This window comes from Eschrichtius robustus, chromosome 7 (genome assembly GCF_028021215.1).
Source record: "Eschrichtius robustus isolate mEscRob2 chromosome 7, mEscRob2.pri, whole genome shotgun sequence".
Classification (NCBI taxonomy): domain Eukaryota; kingdom Metazoa; phylum Chordata; class Mammalia; order Artiodactyla; family Eschrichtiidae; genus Eschrichtius; species Eschrichtius robustus.
Window position 1 is genome coordinate 134,354,294 of NC_090830.1, and position 21,250 is coordinate 134,375,543.

General features: G+C 44.6%; 1 protein-coding gene across 2 annotated transcripts in view; it reads left to right on the plus strand.

The window, feature by feature from the left end:
• The window catches only part of DOCK1 (dedicator of cytokinesis 1), a 525,198-nt gene that overhangs the window by 119,698 nt on the left and 384,250 nt on the right, over window positions 1-21,250 (plus strand). For both annotated transcript variants that reach the window (XM_068548757.1, XM_068548758.1), the window contains exons 22-23: window positions 311-445; window positions 8,652-8,760. In XM_068548757.1, coding sequence (XP_068404858.1) covers window positions 311-445; window positions 8,652-8,760 — 244 coding nt within the window. The remainder of the gene's footprint in view (window positions 1-310; window positions 446-8,651; window positions 8,761-21,250) is intronic.

Genomic DNA, 21,250 nt, shown 5'->3' on the forward strand with positions numbered 1-21,250 from the left:
CTGTAAATTAGGGATAGAACTCATCACTTGCCTTATAGAGTTGCTGTGAAGAATAAATTATATAATACATTTAAATGCTTACAAAAACATCGAAAACTTAGAAAGTTCTTGTTAAATGCTCAGATCTCGCTCCTCTGAGAGTTATTATGTGGGTCGCTTTTAATCTGCTTGAAATACATTTCACAAATATGCATATACTGATAAGTGTGTACCCAAATAAAAAGAACCCACTTGTGTATTTTTGTCCCAGTTAAGAACTGAGATATCGTAATCTCCTGAACTCGTTAACTCGTGTTTCCATTGTGAACAGGAAGCTGACGAAAGTTTTAAGGAACTACGTGGACAGCGCCGTGAAGCCAGGAATCAGCGACCAGCTGTATAAAGCCATGAAAGCTTTAGAGTACATCTTCAAGTTCATCGTGCGCTCCCGGGTCCTGTTCAATCAGTGCGTATCGCCGTGCTGGCTCTCCAGAGGACTTGTGGGAAATCCTTTCCTTCCTTCCTTCTCCTTCTCCATTCCCCTTCCTCTTGCTTCTCCCCCTTCCTCCCGTCTTTCTCCTTCCTTTCCCTGCTGTGTAGCACGACACAGCAGTAACAGATAACAGTCCTGGGCTGGGTTTGCCCACACTCACTGTAACTGCTCCCGCGTGTAGTGAAAGGCAAGCATGAGTTTGAGTCTTGAGCCCTGAGTCTGAAATGTGTGCCTGTGAGTCAAACATCGTCTCCTGAAAGCGTTGATCATTCTTCAGAGGTAGTGCAGACTGAACACCAAGGGTTCTGAAGTTCTTTTCAGTATATCTTATAGAGAAAAAAGCCCTTGAAAAACAAAATTAAAACAAACAAGCAACGACAGCAAAAAGCCAAAACCAAGTGAAACTACCTCACTTGGGAAGACTGTGGGGCTTCCTCCCTCTTTCCTTCAACTAGAATCATGCTTTGTTTCTAGAGAGAGATTCCCACATGCAAGATTGCCGTGCAAATGGACACTCAGCGTTTTAACCTAGTGATGTGTTTCATACACTATCTAGGTGAATTTATGAGTTGTGTTTGAACTTCAAAGTGGATTGGGATATTCCCAATCCACTTTAAAATAATGACTTCATTATTTTATAGAGAACATTAGTATTTTTTCCTATATATCTCTAGATGAAAGAGATGTGCTAAAATAAATGAGCTTTCAGTTGGTCCACAATATTTAACTCTATGAATGAGGAGATGTGAAATGGGTAGATTGGGTGTTGGGGTGTTGAAATTGACTCACTCTGCTCCTGCCTTTGGAGCTAGCTGCTTTGGGTGACCTACAGTGGATGGTGCTGGTTGCTGTTGGTTATTGGAGGTTGACGTTCTTGTGGTGAGTTCTAAACACAGAGATGGAGTTTAAGAATCAATGTCCCTCTGAGTTAGAGAATACATGTGACTTTTAAAAGCACAGCCCTCTCGAAACGTATCAGTGAATACTTCGGGATTGAGCGAGTGTGGACCCACATTGGTACCTCCTTATTGACTCTTTACTTTATCTTTGTTGGCCTGAAGTCAGCTTCTCCAGAAGGGCTGGGGAGAAAGGGAAGGTATTCAAAATCCAGCCTGTGCACACCATGGTACATGTAAGCCAAAGGAGCAAGTTACTGACTGTGTGTACAACTGTAAGAGTTGCAGATGGGAGGGACTTCCCTGGCGGTCCAGTGGTTAAGACTTTGCCTTCCAATGCAGGGGGTGCGGGTTCGATCCCTGGTTGGGGAGCTAAGATCCCACATGCCTCGAGGCCAAAAAAACCAAAAAACATAAAAGAGAAGCCATATTGTAACACATTCAATAAAGCCTTTAAAAATGGTCCACATCAAAAAAAATCCTTAAAAAAAAAAAGAGTCACAGACGGGGTAGTACCCACCATTGATCAGTGGTCACAGCCCCTGTGTTACTGGTCAAGGATTGTTTGTGCTTTGTTCACTCTGATGTTCCCGTGATCTAAGACCCACGGTTTGAGGCTACTGTGCTCTTATCCTTGACTGAGATATCAAAGGCACACTCTTCTATTTTGCTTATTGTGGATAAGTGTGACTCTTGATGTGGGTCGAAGCTTTCTCTTTTCTTCAAGGTCAAAGCTGTTGATGATTTTCTCACTGTCACAGTATGAAAGATGAACAAGTAAACTAGTTTTTGTTTTCCTGTGTTTTATCTTATATTTTAATAAAATTACTTCTGTAAAAATGAACTTCTTGGCACCCTCTATCTTGCTTTTATATAAAGTTTCCCCACTAATTTTTTTTTTAATTAATTAATTAATTTATTTAGTTTTGGTCCCCACTAATTTTAAATTTTTGGGTACTCTAAAACAAAATCGATGCTAAGGTGCGAGGATGAACTTGAAAGAACGGAACAGTCAGGTGGCACGGATTATGTCATGTTTTATTTGAAAAAATTTTTCATCTTGTACAATTTGTGATCAGTATGACACTGGGTTAGGGGTTCATTGATGCCCATCTCCTTTCCAAACACACTGCTGATTTTCCTTCTCATCCAGAGATTAATAATGCAAAGAAGTGTGTGTTGGTGGTCGGTGTGTTCCTGCTATTGTCGTAAATGCTCTAATCTTTTACAAAATACTGCTACTTAGAAAAGATTGGGGCACCCAAGTGGACCAGTAGCAAAATTATTTCTCTCTGTCTCTCCTTAATGTCTTTCAACCTCAAAATACAAATGGCATGAGATTTTAGAACCATGGTCCATAAATATTACTGAGTTTGATTGATCTTAACAGAGGTTAGGAATATGATTGGCTACATGTTACAGAAAAACCCAGCTTGACGTGGTTCAACCAGATGAGGTTCACTTTTTTTTCCCCACATGACGTGGAGCCCAGAGTCCGGAGCTCGTGCACTTGGTCTCTGGTTACTTATTCTGGGTCCTTGGCTGCTTATTTCCCTGCCCCACCATCCTTAGGGGTCTGTGTCTATCTCATGGCCCCAAAGTGGCTCCTGCCCCTCCTGGCGTCAGGATCGCATTCCAGGCAGCAGAGAAGGGAAGGTGAGGGGTAGACAGCTCTTCCAGTTACTCTCCTTTTAAAGAGCATTGTCCCCAGTGCCTACAAAGTGTCAGGTGCTTCCGTCTCATTGGCCAGAACTATGTCACATGACCACCCTAGATGCAAGGGAGGTGGGAAAGGATTTATTGATGCATTCAACAAAATCAAATTTCTTTTAGTGAAGTAGTAAAGAAGCATTTATTGGATGGGCAGTGAACATTCTCTTTCTCATACCTTTGACCAAGAATTTCTGTCCCCTGACAGTTTAGAGCATCCCTAACTTGTTCTGGATTAGGAACTCCTATGTAATTAGACCCCCGAGAGCCTTTCTTCCCCATCAGTTTGGGGGTCCGTCTCTGAGATTCATGTCTGTAGTATCTCTGACTTGAAATCATTGAGCCCTAAGTGATCCAAGACGTGATTCAGTCCTACTGTGTTACACAGAAATGGAGTGAAATACTCAGCAGACCCTTCCCTGTGACCCAGGAAGTGTTCTAAGTTTAGACATCCTTAGTAATGCCTTTGCTTTGGCCCTTGGCCACAAGGTGTTGGCACAGACCGGGATCCCGGTGCCAGCCTTTGTCCTGGAGTGGGAGGAGCCAGGGCTGATCCCCAGCTGAGGTTCTTTGCCAGGTTAACATGTTTGTCAAGAGCTGAGACTGTCTAGGACCAAAAGTGCAAAGAGGTCAGAGGTGAGTAGCAACAATTGCCAAAAGGCAGTGAGGCTTCCAGAAGCTTCCAAGACCCTTGTCTGGACATTCCTGACCTCATCTCACCAGATACTGTAGCAATCAGGATCCTTCCTTCCCAAGCGCTTAATGAGCTTTGGAGACCTGACTGTCCCAGACTCTTATAGTATATTTTTATAATATACTTTATAGTATATTGACCTTAGTTTTCTTCTCTAAATGTTCCCTAAACGTATCTTGGCTGCCTTTACGATTCTCGAGGGCAGAGAAGGACATACCTTCCTCTCGAAGCCTAGAACACAGTTGTAGCCACACTGCACAGATACAGTACTTCTTAAATTTAAATCTTTAGTCTGAGATTGCTGAGAAGAATCTATGGTAGGAAAAAAAATCATAACCTTAAAATCATGGACAACAGGGCTAAAGTCTCTTAGTCACGTCTTGTCCTCAAACCACCCCCCCTCACCCCCCAGGCCCATTTTAGTAGTTCTTCATCTGTCTTATCAAAGGCATTGAGATGAAACACCGTTCCTATTTTGTATAGTCTGCTTAAGGAAAAAGCCATCCTGTGTCCTTCACAGATGTCTGGGATGTTTGATTCGTAAGCAGCTCTGATGCATGGTATTTTTGAGGTGGGGAAGAAATCACACACGGGTCCTCATTTTCTTACCTGCAACACATCTGTTACCTTGGGAGAAAAACAGTTGTGCTCACAGCTGGAATTGACAACTGTGTTTTTCTTTTTTGCAGTTGGAATAAACTTTTGAGGTCTTTTATTTTTCTTCTTCTTTCAAACTGGTGTACTGTGTTTTCACATAATGTAGTAGCTTTGTAAAATGCCATGATAATTGACAGTAATCCTTCCAAAGAAGGAAGGGGTGAAACTTTGGAGAAGAAGGTATTGAAACTTATCGTTGTTACTCCACTCTCTTTCTCACTATGCAAATCCATGCTTTTTGTTTTGTTTAGAAAGCTCATTTTGTTTTGAAATGAGAACAGTAGTTGGTCCAAAGATATTTGGTTCCTGGGGAACCCACCAAGAGATTCCTGACAGCCAGGGGCACTTCTCCACTGGTTTTGTTTGTCTGTGTTTTCCGAGTGGGCGGATCACATTAACTGGAAAGCCAGAAAACAGACGCGTCCTGCACCAGACCTTCTGAATCCAGTCACTAAAGCTAGTTATTGCCGAGTTCCTCTTCTGTCTTTCTGGTGCTTTGTTGAGTGTTTCTGTGTCACCTGGTGTTAGCTTCCTGAATAATTAGTCATTGATCGTAAGTTGTAAAGTTGAGTATTTAGTTCATTTATAAATAATGCAATTAAGTAATATATTAGGTTTATATCTACTGTCTTTCTATTAATTTTCTCTTTTACCCATTTGTATTATGTTTCCTTTTTCTGCTTTTTTTGCCTTCTTTTGTACCAATCAAAATGTTCTTTTTTTAATCCCGTTTTCTGTCCTTTTGCTATCATTTACTGGGTCACAAAGGTAGGATGTAGTTAATAGACAAAGATCAAGTCGTTTCTTGTTAATGAATACTTATAACATTTAGATAGAGCAAGGTATGATGACTAGGTTTTGTCTGTTTATTTACCAATATTCCTCTGAGTTCTTTCCTCTCACCCACCTCAAGGTGGGTCAAACAAGTGACTCTTCTTGATTTATCTGACAAAACCAAGAGGGTGAGACTAGAGACCTCTCTTTCATTACAGAAAGGTGCTTCAGAGTGCTTGCTGTAAAATACTAACCATTTATGTCTTTTAAACATGTTGGTTGGAGCAGAGAAACTAGTAATTAAGTTTTCATTCTTGAGGAATTCTTGGTAGAATTTTAAATATAAGAAAGACTGATTGACTGTATCTTGTAGATTTTGAAGCTGTGTTATTGGGGGCATGCAGATTTAGAACTGTGATCTCTTTTTTTGTGGATTTACTCCTTAATATGAAAAGGTTCCGTTTATCTTTTGGTTAGTATTTGCATGGAATACCATTTCCCATTCTTTCACTTTCAGCCTTTCTGTGTTCTTATATTTAAGGTGTGTCTCTTAAACACAACATAGAGCTGTATTTTTATTTCGTCCAGTCTGAAAATCCTTTTAATTGAGTATTTAGTTCATTTATATATAATGCAATTAAGCAATATATTAGGTTTATATCTACTGTCTTTCTATCAATTTTCTCTTTTACCCATCTGTATTATGTTTCCCTTTTCCTGCTTTTTTTGCTTTCTTTTGTATCAATCAAAATTTTCTTTTTTTATCCCATTTTCTCTCTTTTTTTATGTTATTATTGTCATGCGTTTCAAGTCTACGTATATTTTAAGGCATTACTATTATTATTTTGTATAGTTGGTATTCATTCAGCATGTTTTATATTTATTATTGTTTTTCCATCTTTCTTTTAATTTTATGTTTCTCTATAGGATAATTTTCCTTCGGTGCAAAGAACTTCATGTAGAATTTCTTTGGGTATAAGTCTGCTGCAGGTTTTGTTTGTATGAAAATCGTTGACTTCATCTTTGTTTTTGAAGGATGTTTTCTTTTAATATAGAATTCTAGATTGACAGTTATTTTCTTCTTCCAGATGTTATTCTTTTCTCTTTTGATTTCCATCATTTCTGGTGAGAAGTCAGCTTTCAGACTTATTGTTACATCTTTGAAGGTAAAGGTGTCTTTAAAATTTTTTCTCTACCTATGTTTACAATTTTTCTCTTTTTCTATGGTTATTAGCAGTTTTACTATGGATTACATAGGAATGGTTAGCCTTTTATTTATCCTACATTGGATTTTGAGAGCTTCTTGAATTTTTAAAAATTAATTAATTAATTAATTACTTATTTTTGGCTGCTTTGGGTCTTTGTTGCTGTGCATGGGCTTTCTCTAGTTGTGGCGAGTGGGGGCTACTCTTAGTTGTGGTGCGCGGGCTTCTCATTGTGGTGGCTTCTCTTGTTGCAGAGCATGGGCTCTAGGTGCGCGGACTTCAGTAATTGTGGCACGTGGGCTCAGTAGTTGTGGCTCTCGGGCTCTAGAGCGCAGGCTCAGTAGTTGTGGTGCACGGGCTTAGTTGCTCCGTGGCATGTGGGATCTTCCCAGACCAGGGACTGAACCCGTGTCCCCTGCATTAGCAGGCGGATTCTTAACCACTGCGCCACCAGGGAAGTCCCTGAATTCTTAATTTTAGATATTATATTTTTGTTTCAGAGTTTTCATCTTTTTTTATACATTCATTTCCCTACTAGAATTTTTTGTCTTACCTTCTGTTTTCTTCATCTATTTTCATATTTCCAGTTTTCTATTTTTTCCATCTTTTTCTTTTTGTTTTACAATATAATACTTACATTTATTTTGACATTCTTGATACAGGATGTAACTGCTTGCTAACTACAATATCTTGATCACTTGTGGATCTGTTTCTGTTGTCTCTTTTTTGATTTGGCCATGTGGTCTGGTATTTTGCTGTGTTTAGTAACTTTGTTTGAATACAGGACTGTGAATATATAAAACTGTCAAAGTTCCAGATGATGCGATCTTCTTCAAGAGGTGATTCATCCTTTTCTTTTCTAGGCAGAGAAAGTGAGACTGAACCTTTACACTACAGAGGCTGTATGTAGCCTTTGTGAGCCTCAGTCTTATATGGTTTTCCTCTGGTTCCCCAGGGTTTTCAACTGAGAGTCTGCTGTGTTATCTGGAGCCCCTCTCCCTGGCATTTTTCAAACTGTATTCTTTATCTCTGGAGACACATAAACACTCCACTCTGCTTTATAGATGTTTTCATTTTGGTTTTCAGTCCCCTGCGCCATGGAGCCTTAGGAATTGGCATATATACTGGGAGCGGGGTGGGGGGGAAGGGGGGAGAATGGATGAGTGCATGCTAGAAGCTTCCCCAAGTATTTGCACCAGTCTGCCAAACCTTGCTCCTTTTCACCTGCAAGCAGAAGTTCATGACTTCATAATTGTCATTGTTTGGTACACTGTTTATACAAACCCATATTCGAAAACCCTTTACAAAACAGATACACTAGGTTGCAATTTCCCATTTTAGAGAGAATTTGTTGCTTTACAATGGAAATCATTTAAATATAAGATTACTTCTAGGGTAATTAATTATCACTTAGTTTACAAAATTTTCCATTGTACACAGGTTTTCAGGTATGGTATACTTTTAATTAGGCAGAAAACTAGTCTGTATTAATAAAACATCTGCGCTGCAGCATTTTAAAATGCAAATGTATTGCTTGTTAGTAACATGGCAGCTTGAAGTAACTGCTAATAAATGATTTATAGATGAAACTTATTTACAGTTAGCAGCACGTATTTGCATACATGTAACCGATGTACCACTTCCTTATTATCCATTTACTGAATATGATCCACTTTCTGAATGTTTTCCCGGAACCACCAATTCTATGATGGAAGAATTTGTATATCGTATCATTACTCTGAAATCAAGTAATTTTGAGTTTATTATTATAGTGTCATTTTCAGAAGGTTCTAAGATCATGTTAAACTTAGTTGTCTTTGTGATTGTCAATTATGTGACGTTATGGGTTTAAGAAACACTGGCAGGATATGCACTGAAATATTAATGATGGGATCTCTGTGGGGTAGAATTAAAGCTGGATTTCTCCATCCTTCCTTCCTCTCTCCCTTCCTTACCCTCTCCCTCCTTCCCTCCCTTTTTATACATTTCTGCGTTTTTCAGATTTGTAGAATGTGTTATGTTACAAGCCAAAAGGCAATCAATAGAATGATTAAAAATCAGCTTCTTCGGCGTGAAGGCACATCTCCCTAGCTGAGAGGTCCAGATTATAATCCAGGTCAGCTCCCGTGTTCCATGGTTACTGAGGATGTTCCCTCACAGCAACTTTAATGTCTGTAGCTGCAGGAGCAGAAAGTGGTGATGTGCCGTGTGCCAGGCCCACAGATCTGTGTGTTCCTTTGCAGGCTGTATGAAAACAAAGGAGAGGCCGATTTCGTGGAGTCCTTGGTGCAGCTGTTCCGATCTATCAGCGACATGATGGGCGGCGTGTCGGACCAGACCGTCCGGGTGAAGGTAGGTCCTCGGGGCAGCGCCGACCACACTCGGGGCCCCGCTTTTAGATGCAGGACTCCCTGCAGGCCGAGAAAAGCAGAGTGCGTGTCCTTTGAAGCCTGGACTTGAGCGGAAGGTTCAGGAGTGGCTTTGCAGTGACTGTGACCGTGGTCCCTATAGTGGGGTTCTTTTTGCTTCCTCTGTAGGTGCTCTCAAATGCTGCCCTTGCTCTTTGCTTCTCGGCAAGGAGAGGTTCTCAGTATCTGAGCAGGTGTGGGAGGCTGAGGCTGTAGGTGCCCCAGGCATCCGTCCGACCTCAGGCTGAGCTATGCTGATAGTGACATATCTTCGTCCCTCCAGCGAGTCTGGAAGAGCGAGCGAGGGATCCGACCTTCCCGTGGTCCTGCTCTTCTCACCACCTTATTATCTGTTCTTGCCCTGTGGTCCTTTGGGAGAAAAGATGCCTGCGTCTCAGGTGGGGTCTGTGTGGTCTTCAGGACAGGCCGGCATGGAGGTGCCAGGAGGTGGGGTGCGGGGAGGGCCCAGGGAGCAGCCCAGGACCCACACACTCGCCAGCATCCCTGTCTGGCAGTTTCAGTGTCGCTGACTTAGTGCAGAAGAAGCCGTGCGATTTGTGTGTGCTGCCCGTGCTAATTCCTACAAAGGACAACAATCTTCCAAATGATTAACTTGCAGCTTTCACTGCGCTGCTCCTTGTAGCAGCCTCTATTCTTACTTTCCTGTCTGAATGTGCTTTTACTGTATCATTTCCCAGGCAACATCTTTATGGCTATTAAAAATATTGTGGGAAGGTGAGTTCCCAGCGTTTAAGTCTGGGACAGAGATGTACGCGTGCTCAGATGTGTTGTGTGACCACAACACGGTTGTGTGACGGCTCACACGGTTGTTGTGACCAGGGGAGCAGTGTCACTAAACATGAACAGTCACGATGGCCCTTTCGTCTCGGAGGTGAAGCTTGCTGTCTGGCAGAGCCGTGCCATCCTCGGTATCATTTCTCAGTCTTCATGTAGAGCTGGCGATCCACAGAGAAAGCTGCGTGGCGTGTATTTTCAAGTTTTGGCTTAATTATTTTGGCAGCTTATCGCCTAAAGCTGCCTTATTGTTTTGAGGTTAAAATTAACCACGTGTTTGGTACATGTACTACGAAATCCTCTGGCATTTCTGAAAAACAGGCGCAGGGAGTCTAAGAATAGATACAAATGACAGGAAGTTTTGAGCCCAGAAGTCCTTTTTGGTTTCTAAATGTACTGTTAGATTATTAAATTTGATTGGGCTTGACTTGTGTCTGCCCACCTCCCTGGATGTCAAGGCATTTAGCAACTGCAGACTTGGAAGTCCTTCCTTCAGTGGGTGTTTTATCATGAGACATGGGTGAATTCAGTGACGTTTGTGCATTGATGCAAACCTTACATCTGCAAGACAGATGACTGAGTTTTACTTGAAACGTTGCCTCCTTGCTGCTAATTTTGTATTTTGTTCTTGCGCAATAGGTGCTTCCTCGACTTCTGAAATTTAAGAATTCCCAGCACGGGATCCTGTTTTTGTGTTGTTTTAACGTTTTACGTTTTGCTCTGTTGAAATGGGAATACAATTGTGAGTCATCTCACGTAGAGGAAACATGAAAAAGACTGGCATTTCTTAGGGGTTTAAACGTTGTTTCCCAAGGGTGGCCCTTGCTGGCTGTTTTGATCTTGGAGATGATCTCATTTGTGAGTAGGGGGTCAGCGTGCTCCATGCCTTCCTGGTGTTGTTCAGCGTGACCTGATGGACTTGTGGGGTGGGAGTGGCCGTTCTGAGCACCCTGCCGCCACCCTTCTCAGACTTGTAAGAACCACTTACACCCACCTTGCGGATTCAAGTCAGCATTTTATGCCTCAGTGAAGGGAGAGGCGAGAGGAGTTTCTGATAATAATTAACTGCAGGATAAACACAGCATCCGAGTAGAATTTTCAACAGCGCTGCCTTCCATTGGACTTGGAGTTTTTAGCAGGGTCATTTAACTTAAGCAGGAGCGTACTTGGGTACGTTTTTTGTTACGTGGGAGAGGGAACCACGGTGAATGTGTGGGCGATGCTCTGCCAGGTGGCCTCAGGTCTCCTCCTCTTCTAGATCCTGCTCTGGGACCCCCATGTGGTTCTAGAGACACACTCACTATTGTGCTGCTTTAGGATCCCTCAGTTCATGACCCCCAACCTCAGAGCTGCTGCCAAATCCTTAAAAAAATTCTTTATATGGTAAATAACATGAAAAATTACCACTTTAACCACATTTATTTATTTATTTATTTATTTATTTATTTATTTATTTATTTATTTATTTATTTATTTATTTATGGCTGTGTTGGGTCTTCGTGTCTGTGCTAGGGCTTTCTCTAGTTGCGGCAAGCGGGGGCCACTCTTCATCGCGGTGCGCGGGCCTCTCACTATCGCGGCCTCTCCTGTTGCGGAGCACAGGCTCCAGACGCGCAGGCTCAGTAGTTGTGGCTCACGGGCCTAGTTGCTCCGCGGCATGTGGGATCTTCCCAGACCAGGGCTCGAACCCGTGTCCCCTGCATTGGCAGGCAGATTCTCAACCACTGCGCCACCTGGGAAGCCCTAACCACTTTTAAGAGTATCGTTCTGTGACATGAAAGACATTCACGTGGATGTGAAACCATCACCACCATCCGTCTCCGGAACCCTTCTCATCTCCCCAGACAGAAACTCGGTACCTGTTACACCGTAGCTCCCCTTCCTCCCCTCCTCCCAGCCCCTGACAGCCACCGTGCTGCTGTGTGTCTCTGTGAACTTGAGTATTCCAAGTTCCTCGTATAAGTGGAATCATACCGTACGTGTCCTTTTGTGACTGGCTTCTTTTACTTAGCCTAATGTCCTCATGGTTCATCCATGTTGGAGCAGGTGTCAGAATTTCCTTCCTTGCTGAGACAGAATTGTATTCCATTGCATGTATCTAACAAATTTTGTCATTCATGCACCTTTTGATGGACTCTTGGGTTCTTTACACCTTTTGGCCTTTGTGAATGATGCTGCTGTGAAAGTAAGTTTACAAGTAACTAGCTGTTCAAGCCCTGCTTTCACTTCTTTTGGGTCTATACCAGATGTGGAATTGCTGGGTTGTATGTGTAATTTTTTGAGGAATTACCATGTCATTTTCCACAGCAGCCGTACCATTTTATCTTTTATAAAAATTAAAAAAAAAGATTTCTCGTTCCATTTATCTTAACAATATTTCTGGCAGCTTCTCAAGCTTGAGGCTCATTACCCAACCCCCTCCACCTTTAGCAAATGATGCTGGTCTGTCTGCTGTGCTGAAAATATCCTCTAATACCTGTCCAACATCACCTTTCCTTTCTCACTTCCTTCCGAAGAAGACGAGCCCATTCTACTACTGGAAACTAACCCTCCACCTGTGTGGAGTTCTCCCCTACCTGCCCCTTCCTCTGGGGTCCTGATGGATCCCTCACCCTTTCCTCTCAGTCTGGAATCTTCTGTCTGCACATCAGATTGCCCCTTTCACGTGCCTACAGCCACCCCCAGACATTCTCAGCATTCAGCAGGTGCTTCGGGGAAACTTCTTGGCCATCACACTTCTCCGTCTCCTCCCCTCCCCCTGAGCAGGTCCTTGTACCTGTGGCCAGCGCCGTCTGGTCCTGTTCTCTGCTCTACGCTGTGTGGTCACCGTCTGCCTCTCCCCCACGCATGACCCAATGGCACTTCACCTGCAGCATCTCCAAGCCAGACGCGATCATCCTGTTCCGTTGCCTTCTCTTCCTTTGCTCACCTTGGGCCGTGCCTATCACGAGCCACTGTGTGTCCGGTGCTCAGTTACTCTTGATGAAATTATGGCAGAACCTCTCTTTACTCGCTACACCCTCAGTGCTGTACCTGCCCTTCTTGTTCCCTGACTGTATTTCAGCGTTTCCCTAAAACTCACATCTGGCAATGGACTTGTTTTTCTCAGGAAGCTGTGATGTTCTCCAGCTGCCTTGGAGAAATGGGTCAGGTTCCAGGTTCTGCCGTTCAGGATCTTCACAGTCAATCCAGCCAACTCTCCTAGCCTTTGATTCTTAGAGACACGAGTAGAGTGCCCCTCTGCATGCTCGGAAGCCACCCGGAGGATTAATTCCAAAGGTTGATAGAAAGAAGCATGAGCTCCAGGGGCTGATATTCATCGATCACTTGCCGTTCCGAGTGCTTTATGTTTATCGTCTTCTGTGATCTTTACAGTAATCCCGTTCCGTAGGTACTGTCATTGATTTCAGGTGAAGACACCTAGAGCTGTTAATGAACTTGCCCAAGGCCATGGGACCAGGCAGAGGGATAATTTAAGCCCACATTGCCCGGCTCCAGAGCCACATCCTTCCATTCAGTTCCCCCAGAGAGGGTCACTGGGCACCAGCGATCCGATGGCTCAGAAACAGGGCCTAAAGTGGTTGTCCACATCGACGGACAACAGCTCTGGATCAGATGCTTTAGGGCGGTAAAGACATCAGCTTCGTCCCCTGTGGAGCTTTTCATCGGAGTGGATATGTCCTGTGGTTTTTGGCATAAAGCAATTAAAAAACTTGGACGCTATGCCAGCAGAAATTGGCTGTGTCTAGAGGGAGGTAAAGGCGGTTCCATGGGGCTGGTCCTGAGGCTTCTTGGAGGATGGGTCTCGGTGATGGGCCCCCTGCATTGGCCACAGAGGCTTCTGTTTCTTCACCACTCATGGATTGCAGTGCTAGATTTGGGGCAATTGGGGTTTTGCTATCAGAATTAACACAGGCATTGACATTTTCACTCTGTTCCACAAATCTTACAACTCTGTGGGATGATCCTGGAAAAGACTACCCTGTGAACTAGGCATAGCCTCCCTAGAAATTTCTAGAACTTTCTGTTGAGGGAAACATTGACCCTGATCCACAATAAAAAATAAATTGTTGGGCGTGTCTGTGTGTGTGTGTGTGAAGCTGAAAAGTCTTTCATGAAAAAGTTCTAACCTTTTATTCCATGGGATGTACTCTGGCATTTTCTATTCTATTCTGGTATCCTTTAGTCTATTCTGAACTAATGTATTTCACTAAAAAAAAAAATTGCTGGTTGACAGGCACTAAATTTATTTCCTGAACAGCGAATGTATCTCAACCCACATTTGAAAAACACTGCTCTTTACCGTTCTTTCTATTTCTTCCACCCTCTTGTTCGGTTTAGTATGAAATAATATTAGTGTTCTGTGTGTCTTCCATTGTAAAGACACAGGTCCCTGGTGCTCAGTGAATTCCCCTACCAGCATGCGGATTGGACTGGGGTGAAGATTAGTTGAATTTGAGGCTCCTGAGCTGAGATGGGCACACAGATGCGTGAGGCTTTGCCTTCCTTCCAGGGGCCTGCCCCTTGGGTGCCAGCTTCCCTGTTGCTTGCCTTTCTGACCCCTGGTGGTGCCACTTCTGTCTGGCCTTCTCCGGGAAGAACTGTGTTGGAAATAAGCTATACAGTAATCACAGTAAATGCAGTTGTTGGGTGAGTTTTGCCCTCCAAGAAGCATGGTTTTCATTTCCTTAAATGTAAAATAGATAGCTAGTGAGAAGCAGCTGCATAGCACAGGGAGATCAGCTCGGTGATTTGTGACCACCTAGAGGGGTGGGATAGGGAGGGTGGGAGGGAGAATAAAATACTTTCCTCACTTTTTTTTGAGGGAGAGGGCTGGTGGTTGTTGATTGTGTTGATTGATCCAGGATGCCGCAGATGCGAGTCAGGGCTTTGCTTGCAAGTCTGTCATCATTTGTCCGAGATGGCTTGGATGGTGACTTTCCAGGTCACGTGTCCATTTGTGGGGAAGACTTTTTGAACCAAGATACTCAGCAGCTGAAGGCTGGCAGCTCAGGAGAAGACAGCCATGAAGGGAATGGCCACATTTGACTGAGAATCAGCAACGGGCCAGGCCTTCTGGAGAGTTCTACTAACAGGGAGGAGAGGGTGGTCCCAGTCTCCAGGGGCCGAGGGGACCAAGCCATGCTTGGAAGTGACACCAGTCTCCTCGGACTGCTGCAACTAAATACCACAAACATGGCAGCTTGAAACAGAAATTTATTCCTTCTGGGTGCTTGTCTTAGTTTGGGCTGCTGTCACAGAATATCATAGACTGGGTGGCTTATAAACAACAGAAATTTATTCCTCACGTTTCTGGAGCCTGGAAGTGCAAGATCAGGGTGCCGTCAGGGCAATGTTCTGGTGAGAGCCTTCCTCTGCATTGCCCACAGCTGACTTCTTTCATCCTCATGTGGTGGATAGCAGAGACACAAAGCAAGCTCTCTTGTGACCCTTATAAGGGCACTAATCACATTATGAGGACCCCACCCTTCTGACCTCACCTAATCCTAATCACATACCAATATCCTGCCTCCTAATCTATCACATAGTGGGGCTGGGTTTCAGCCTATGAATTGAGGGCTCAGGGCACAAACATTCCGACATTCTGTAAGAGAACCTGTTCTGTGCCCTCCTCCCAGTGTCTGCTGGGTGCCATGGTCCTTGGCAGCCCCGGCTTGTTGTTGGGTCACACCCATCTCTATCTACACCTTCATGCGGTGTTCCCCATGTGTGTCTGTGTCTTTGTCTCCTCTTCACATAGGGACAGCAGTCACATTGAATTTCGGGCCCACTCTGCTCCAGTGTGACCTTACATTAACTCGATGGCATCTGCTAAGATCCTAGTTCCAAGTAAGGTCACATTCACAGGTACCAGGGGTTAGGATCTGAATATAGCTTTTTCTGGGATAAAATTGAACCTACAATAGAGGTCAATGTAGAATCATCATGGATGCCAATGGCACCCTGGCCAGTGGTTGATGAACAGCTGGAGAGGAAGGTGACCCTGGCCCACGTTCCCGTAGCCATCTGGACCCCAGAGGAGCTGGAGACCTGCGCTTCTCAGCCCTCAGTGTGTGCACATACATCACATGGGGGTCTTGTGAAAATGCAGATTCCCCCTCGGTAATTCCAGGGAGGGGGCCGAGGGTTTTCATTTCCAATCATCACCCAGTGAGTGCAGCTGACGTTGGTCCCTGGGCACACACTGAGGTGGGTGTGGTTGGATCTCACCTGCGCAGTGAGTGTCCTGGCTGCCCTGGAGGGTGGGGGGCGTGGGAGTCCAGGCAGGTGCAGGTGTTCCCCTCGGGGCTGGCTTCACCTGCGCCACCAGCCCTCCGCTGCCCGATGTTCTGGACTATTCTGATTTCACAAGTTTTCCTTATGCGTAGATGATAAGACATTTGCAAGTGAAGTCATGACTCGCATCAAAAAAGAAGCAGCAGCCAAAAAAAAAAAAGTTGAAGAAAACATTCTAGGTCATTTGCTCGGTAAACCTTTGGCTCAAAATGCTTCCAATTTGAACTCACCCAACACTGGGGCTTCCAGCTTCCCCCAATGTATAATGTGGAGAGCATTCGCCCAGTGTTGAATTTCTGGAATCTCTCTTCTGGCCAGAGTTCCTTGCAGGGGAGTTGCACAGTCTTCTCGGCTGTAGCCCCAGGACACTTGAGATACCACCCATGTGGGCAGACTTTGTCTGGAGCTGTCTGGATGGAGACACTTGTTTCCTGACCACCTCCCTGCCCCCATTTGTAGTGGACAGGACTTTGCAGCGGCAGCAGAAATGCAGCCTTAGCGGAAAGCAAAATCATTTCTATTCTCCACTGTCCTTCAGCAAACCAACCGTTTGTGTTGGTTTTCTACCTAAGTTATGGTGCACGTGCGTGAGGATTTTTATAGTTACAACCTAGATGAGGTTCGCTTTACTCCCTTTTTATCGTTATATCATGAGTGCCTTTCCACATGAATGAGTAGTTGTAGTTGTAACGGCTCTGTGGCAGTTCAGAGCACGTGCCTGTATTGATGTGCGTTCGTTTGCTTAATCAAATGATTTTTCATCATTAATTTCTCCATTGTTGAGTACTAGGATTTTTGCTTTTAGCATTTTAAGCCTGCAGTGAATGATTTCATTGAGAAGTAGTTGGTGGCATTGATCTTTCCTTTAATTTTGTGGTGGGTTTCCTCCATGTTCTTTACCCTCATGTGCCTGCCTGTGTTGGAGGACAAGGCTTTAATTTGGGACTGCAGGATTTCAGGCCTGTCCTTGCCACCTTGCCTGTCCTGCCCCCTGCGGTGATGCTTTCTAGTGGAAAAACACTCTTTCAATTCGTGGCTTCAGAGCTCAGGCACCTGGAGGGATTGCCTTCTCCTGGCCCCTGACCTTGGCCTTCAGAGGTCTCTCCCCCAGCTCCCCTTCCTTATCCAAGCCTCTGCCCACCTCTTCCACCAGGCAAGGTGCCCCCCAGCCCTTTTCTCCTTCCTCCATCACAGTCAGGATTTATTCAGTGCTCTGTGAAACTGAGCAGGTCTCATGGATGGCTTTATGCCTAGCCCCTCATTGTTCATTTATTGGCTCATTTGTTTTAAAAATTCGTTTACTACTATGTTCATTCTGTGTGCCAGGCACTGTGCCAGGCGCTGGGCACACACATATAATACAGCTGTGGGCTCTGTTCTCATGGTGATTACATTTAAGTCAGCGAGACAGATATTAATCAAATCACCATACCCACACACATGTATAGTTGTACGATTTTAAGCAAACCATAGACATAAATCTCTAATTTTAGATTGTAAAAGGTCCTTTTGAGGAAAGTAAGTGATAGGATGACCAGGGGTATCAGGGGATGGGGAAGAGTTGGGGGGTTCAAGGAAGGTTTCAAGGAGGAGTTGGGTGAAGAAAGCATGAGGTGGGGGAAGTTCCAGGTAGAGGCCAGTAGACAGGACGGTATTTGCTGCTTTCAAGGACTGGCCGTAAGATCAGTGGCTGTGGCTGGACGGGGTGGGCAGTGAGCCAGCGAGGGTTGGGGGGAGAGGATGGAGAGGCGGGGGAGGCGCTTGGGGCAGAGCGCTGTGGTCCTGCTCAGGGTCCGTGGGCGCCACCAGAACGGGTGTGGTCAGGTCAGACTTGGCTTCTCAAAGGGTCATCTGGCTGCTGTCTGCAGAATGGGCTGGAGCAGTTAAGAGAGGACACGGTGGGGTGAGAGGCTGTCATGAAGTCCAGGTAAGAGACCATGGGGCTGGGGCTAGAGCGGGCTTCTTTCCTTTAGCACTATTGACATTTGGGCCCATCCTTCTTGGTTGTGGGGCTGTCTTGTGCACTACAGATGTTTAGCAGAATCCGTGGCCTCTACACGCTAGATGCATTCCCTAGCGTGACAACCAATTATGTGTCCAGATATTGCTCAATGTCTCCTGGGGTTGAGGTGGGGGCACAATTGCCCCTGGTTGAGACATTGGGCTCCAGTATTGGTGATGAGTTTTGAGAAGGAGGAAGAGACTTGCCGGTATAATTTACGGACTGCGGTGGTGGCTCCAATGTGGGAGATGACGAAGAGGCAGGGCGGTGTCATCACCTCCCAAATCGTTGGCTTAAGCCACTGCGCGATGGAGAGACACCTTAAGAAGTGGGTGAAGGGACTTCCCTGGTGGCGCAGTGATTAAGAATCCGCCTGCCAATGCAGAGGACATGGGTTCAATCCCTGGTCCAGGAAGGTCCCACATGCCGCGGAGCAACTAAGCCTGTGCGCCACAACTACTGAGCCTGCGCTCTAGAGCCCGCGAGCCGCAACTACTGAGCCCGTGTGCCACAACTACTGAGCCCGCACGCCTAGAGCCTGTGCTTGGCAACAAGAGAAGCCACCGCAATGAGAAACCCGCGCACCGCAACAAAGAGTAGCCCCTGCTCGCCGTAACTAGAGAAAGCCTGCACGCAGCAATGAAGACCCAACACAGCCAAAAATAAATAATAAATAAATAAATAAAATTATTTAAAAAAAATAAAGAAGCGGGTGAAGATTCTAGAATATTTGGACCTTGAAGGTGGGCTTCTCCTGAGACCCTGCTTAAAAGTTATCTCTTTCTGAGAAGTGCTGTGCTGGTAACGCTGCTTCACTCCATCACGGGAAACATGTTCCTGTGCAGCCGTCGTGTGATGAAAACGTCCTTATTTACATGCATTTTGGGTACCTACCTGACATTTCTAAGTACATGACCGTCGTTTAGGACTGGGCTCTCACTTTCCGGTTCTCTTTAGACAGCGTCCAATTTCCACCCCTTGTTTGGTGCCTACTCAGTGGTGCTGCTGGCTGGGTGGCTGGAGGTGTCTACACAGATACAGAGCTTGTTGCTATTGGATGCTTGGTTACGTTACATAATACAGTGGAGGAAAGTACCAAACCCAGACTCCTATATGGTTTGGAGAGATCTTACCCGCTGCTTTTGTGCAGGTGGATTAGGGAGTCTGAGATAATCCTAATCCCTTCAATTTGTGCAGCTCAGAACCGTTCAGTGCACCTTCCTGTGACCCTCCCAGCGCTGCCAGGGCACCCCGTTCAAAGTAATGAAAAAGCATGCGGAAGGGAGGGGCAGGAAACACGATCATGTAAAGTCGGTGAGTTCAATAGCAGAGTCGTCGATGGAGACATTTAGAACCCACATCCCCTGGCTCTTCTCTGCAATCTTCACATTGCAGCTGCCCCGTGGAGCGCCTTCCAAGATTTTGTTCTAGGAAAGATGAGGGGGTTTAGAACAGAGTCTAAAGCAGTCTGACCATCTAAAGCAGGGTCTCCCGGGTGAACTGAAGGCACAGGGTCTGCAAAGGTCACGTGCACCTTGCTTGTGGAATGCTACTTATAAGTGCATGTGCTCGTAGGTTCTTTTTGTATTGTGAGTTTCTGTGGATTGAGGCTTCTTTTGATTGCAAATGACGTAAACCTCAAACAAGAGCTAAATAAATGGCAAGATATTCCAGTTTATGGGTAAGAAGACTCACTATTGTTAAGATGTCAGATCTTCCCAACTTGATCTGTAGGTTCAATGCCGTCCCAAGTCAAAGTCCCAGCAAGTTACTGTGTCACTATTGACAAAAGTGACATGAAGAGGGCAGAAGACCCAGAACATTCCTCTCCATACTGAAGGAGAACAACATCAGAGGACCGACACTCCTTGACTTCTGGTCTTCTCTGGAAAGCTACAGTCATCTAAATGCACAAACCCGACTCACATTCACTTCAGAAAGAAGGAAAATAACTGATTCATGTCACTGGGGAGGCCAAGGCGTTAGTCATGACTGTGTCCAGGGGTTGAAAGAGATCCTCCCTCTTCGGCTCAGTACTTTCTTCTCTCTGCTTGAGGGAAGAATGGCCACCACTAGTCAGAGGCTTGTAGTTTTCTTAACTATTTGTAATCCTAGAGGACCCAGAATGACTGTCTAGCTTTTCACGGCCAAAACCGTCCACAGAAAGAACCCTCACTAACCATCTTCCTGTAAAGGAAGGGACCATCCCTGAAAGGAAAAGACAAGGAAGTTGAAAAGAGCAGTGGGGGCTTCCTGCTGCAGAGAGTAGAGAGAGAGGGGTAAAGGCAGCTAGTAGGGGGGCTGACGTGACATTTGTGAGGGTAGCTGAAGCCAGTGCAAATTAGCGACCTTGTGAAATGGCTTCTGTAGCTATTTTCCGGACTGTCTGCTGGGCTGATGGAAAGGGTAGTAAAAGCCTTCATTTAGGCTTGGTGTTCCAGCCGGCATGCCAAGTAGCCCAAGCTGAGGCCCGAGAGGAGAATATACCCTTAAATATGCCCAGGAAGAATTTTATTGAGAAACGAGTCGGCTAGTGCTAGAGCATTAGCAAGTGTGAAAAAAAAAAATTTCATACTTGAGCTTAAAAAATCATCAGCTCCATTATACTTATATCAAATAATTACAAAATTTCATGAAAGCTGTTTTTCAGAACTTTATGATGGAATAAATTATTTTTGTGTATGTATGGACGAAATCTTGGACTTTATGTTGAATTGCAAAAGTGCTCAAGTAGTTAACATTGGGAAATCAGGGAACTGGGGAGTGAAAAAGTCATACCTGAGTTTTTCCAGGAATTTATGAGGGGACAGAATGGTTCTGTGAGGGAGGGTCAGCCCATTGCTTTCCCATTCTTCAGCCCATTGCTTTCCCCATGATATCCCGAATCAGACATTAAGCTTATACCTTACACTGTAAACCTGAGAATCCTGTGCCAGGCAGAATAATTTTGATGAGAATCTGAGCAGTATTATTCTCCATGAACTGTGAATGTGACACTTTTATAATTCAAGTAGAATTATTTTTCCCTTGGGAAATCCTATGCATTCAATATGGTACACTGCATTAGGGAAAAGGTAAAGGAAATAAAAGGCTATAAAAGGCATATCTTGTTAAAATAAAGCAGTTTTTATTCTTGCCTGTGTAATCTTTAGTGACAGTGATTGATTCTTAGAGTTACTAATATTTTTTTGAAACGTAAATTGTCTTCTCTCTAGTTTAATGATTAGGGAAGAACAACAACCCCCATCGTCTGATTAAATAAAACATAGCTAAAGTGTAATTAATTTTTGAAAATGAGATTTTCATAGAAAATCTCAGGAAATACACGTTGTGACATTAC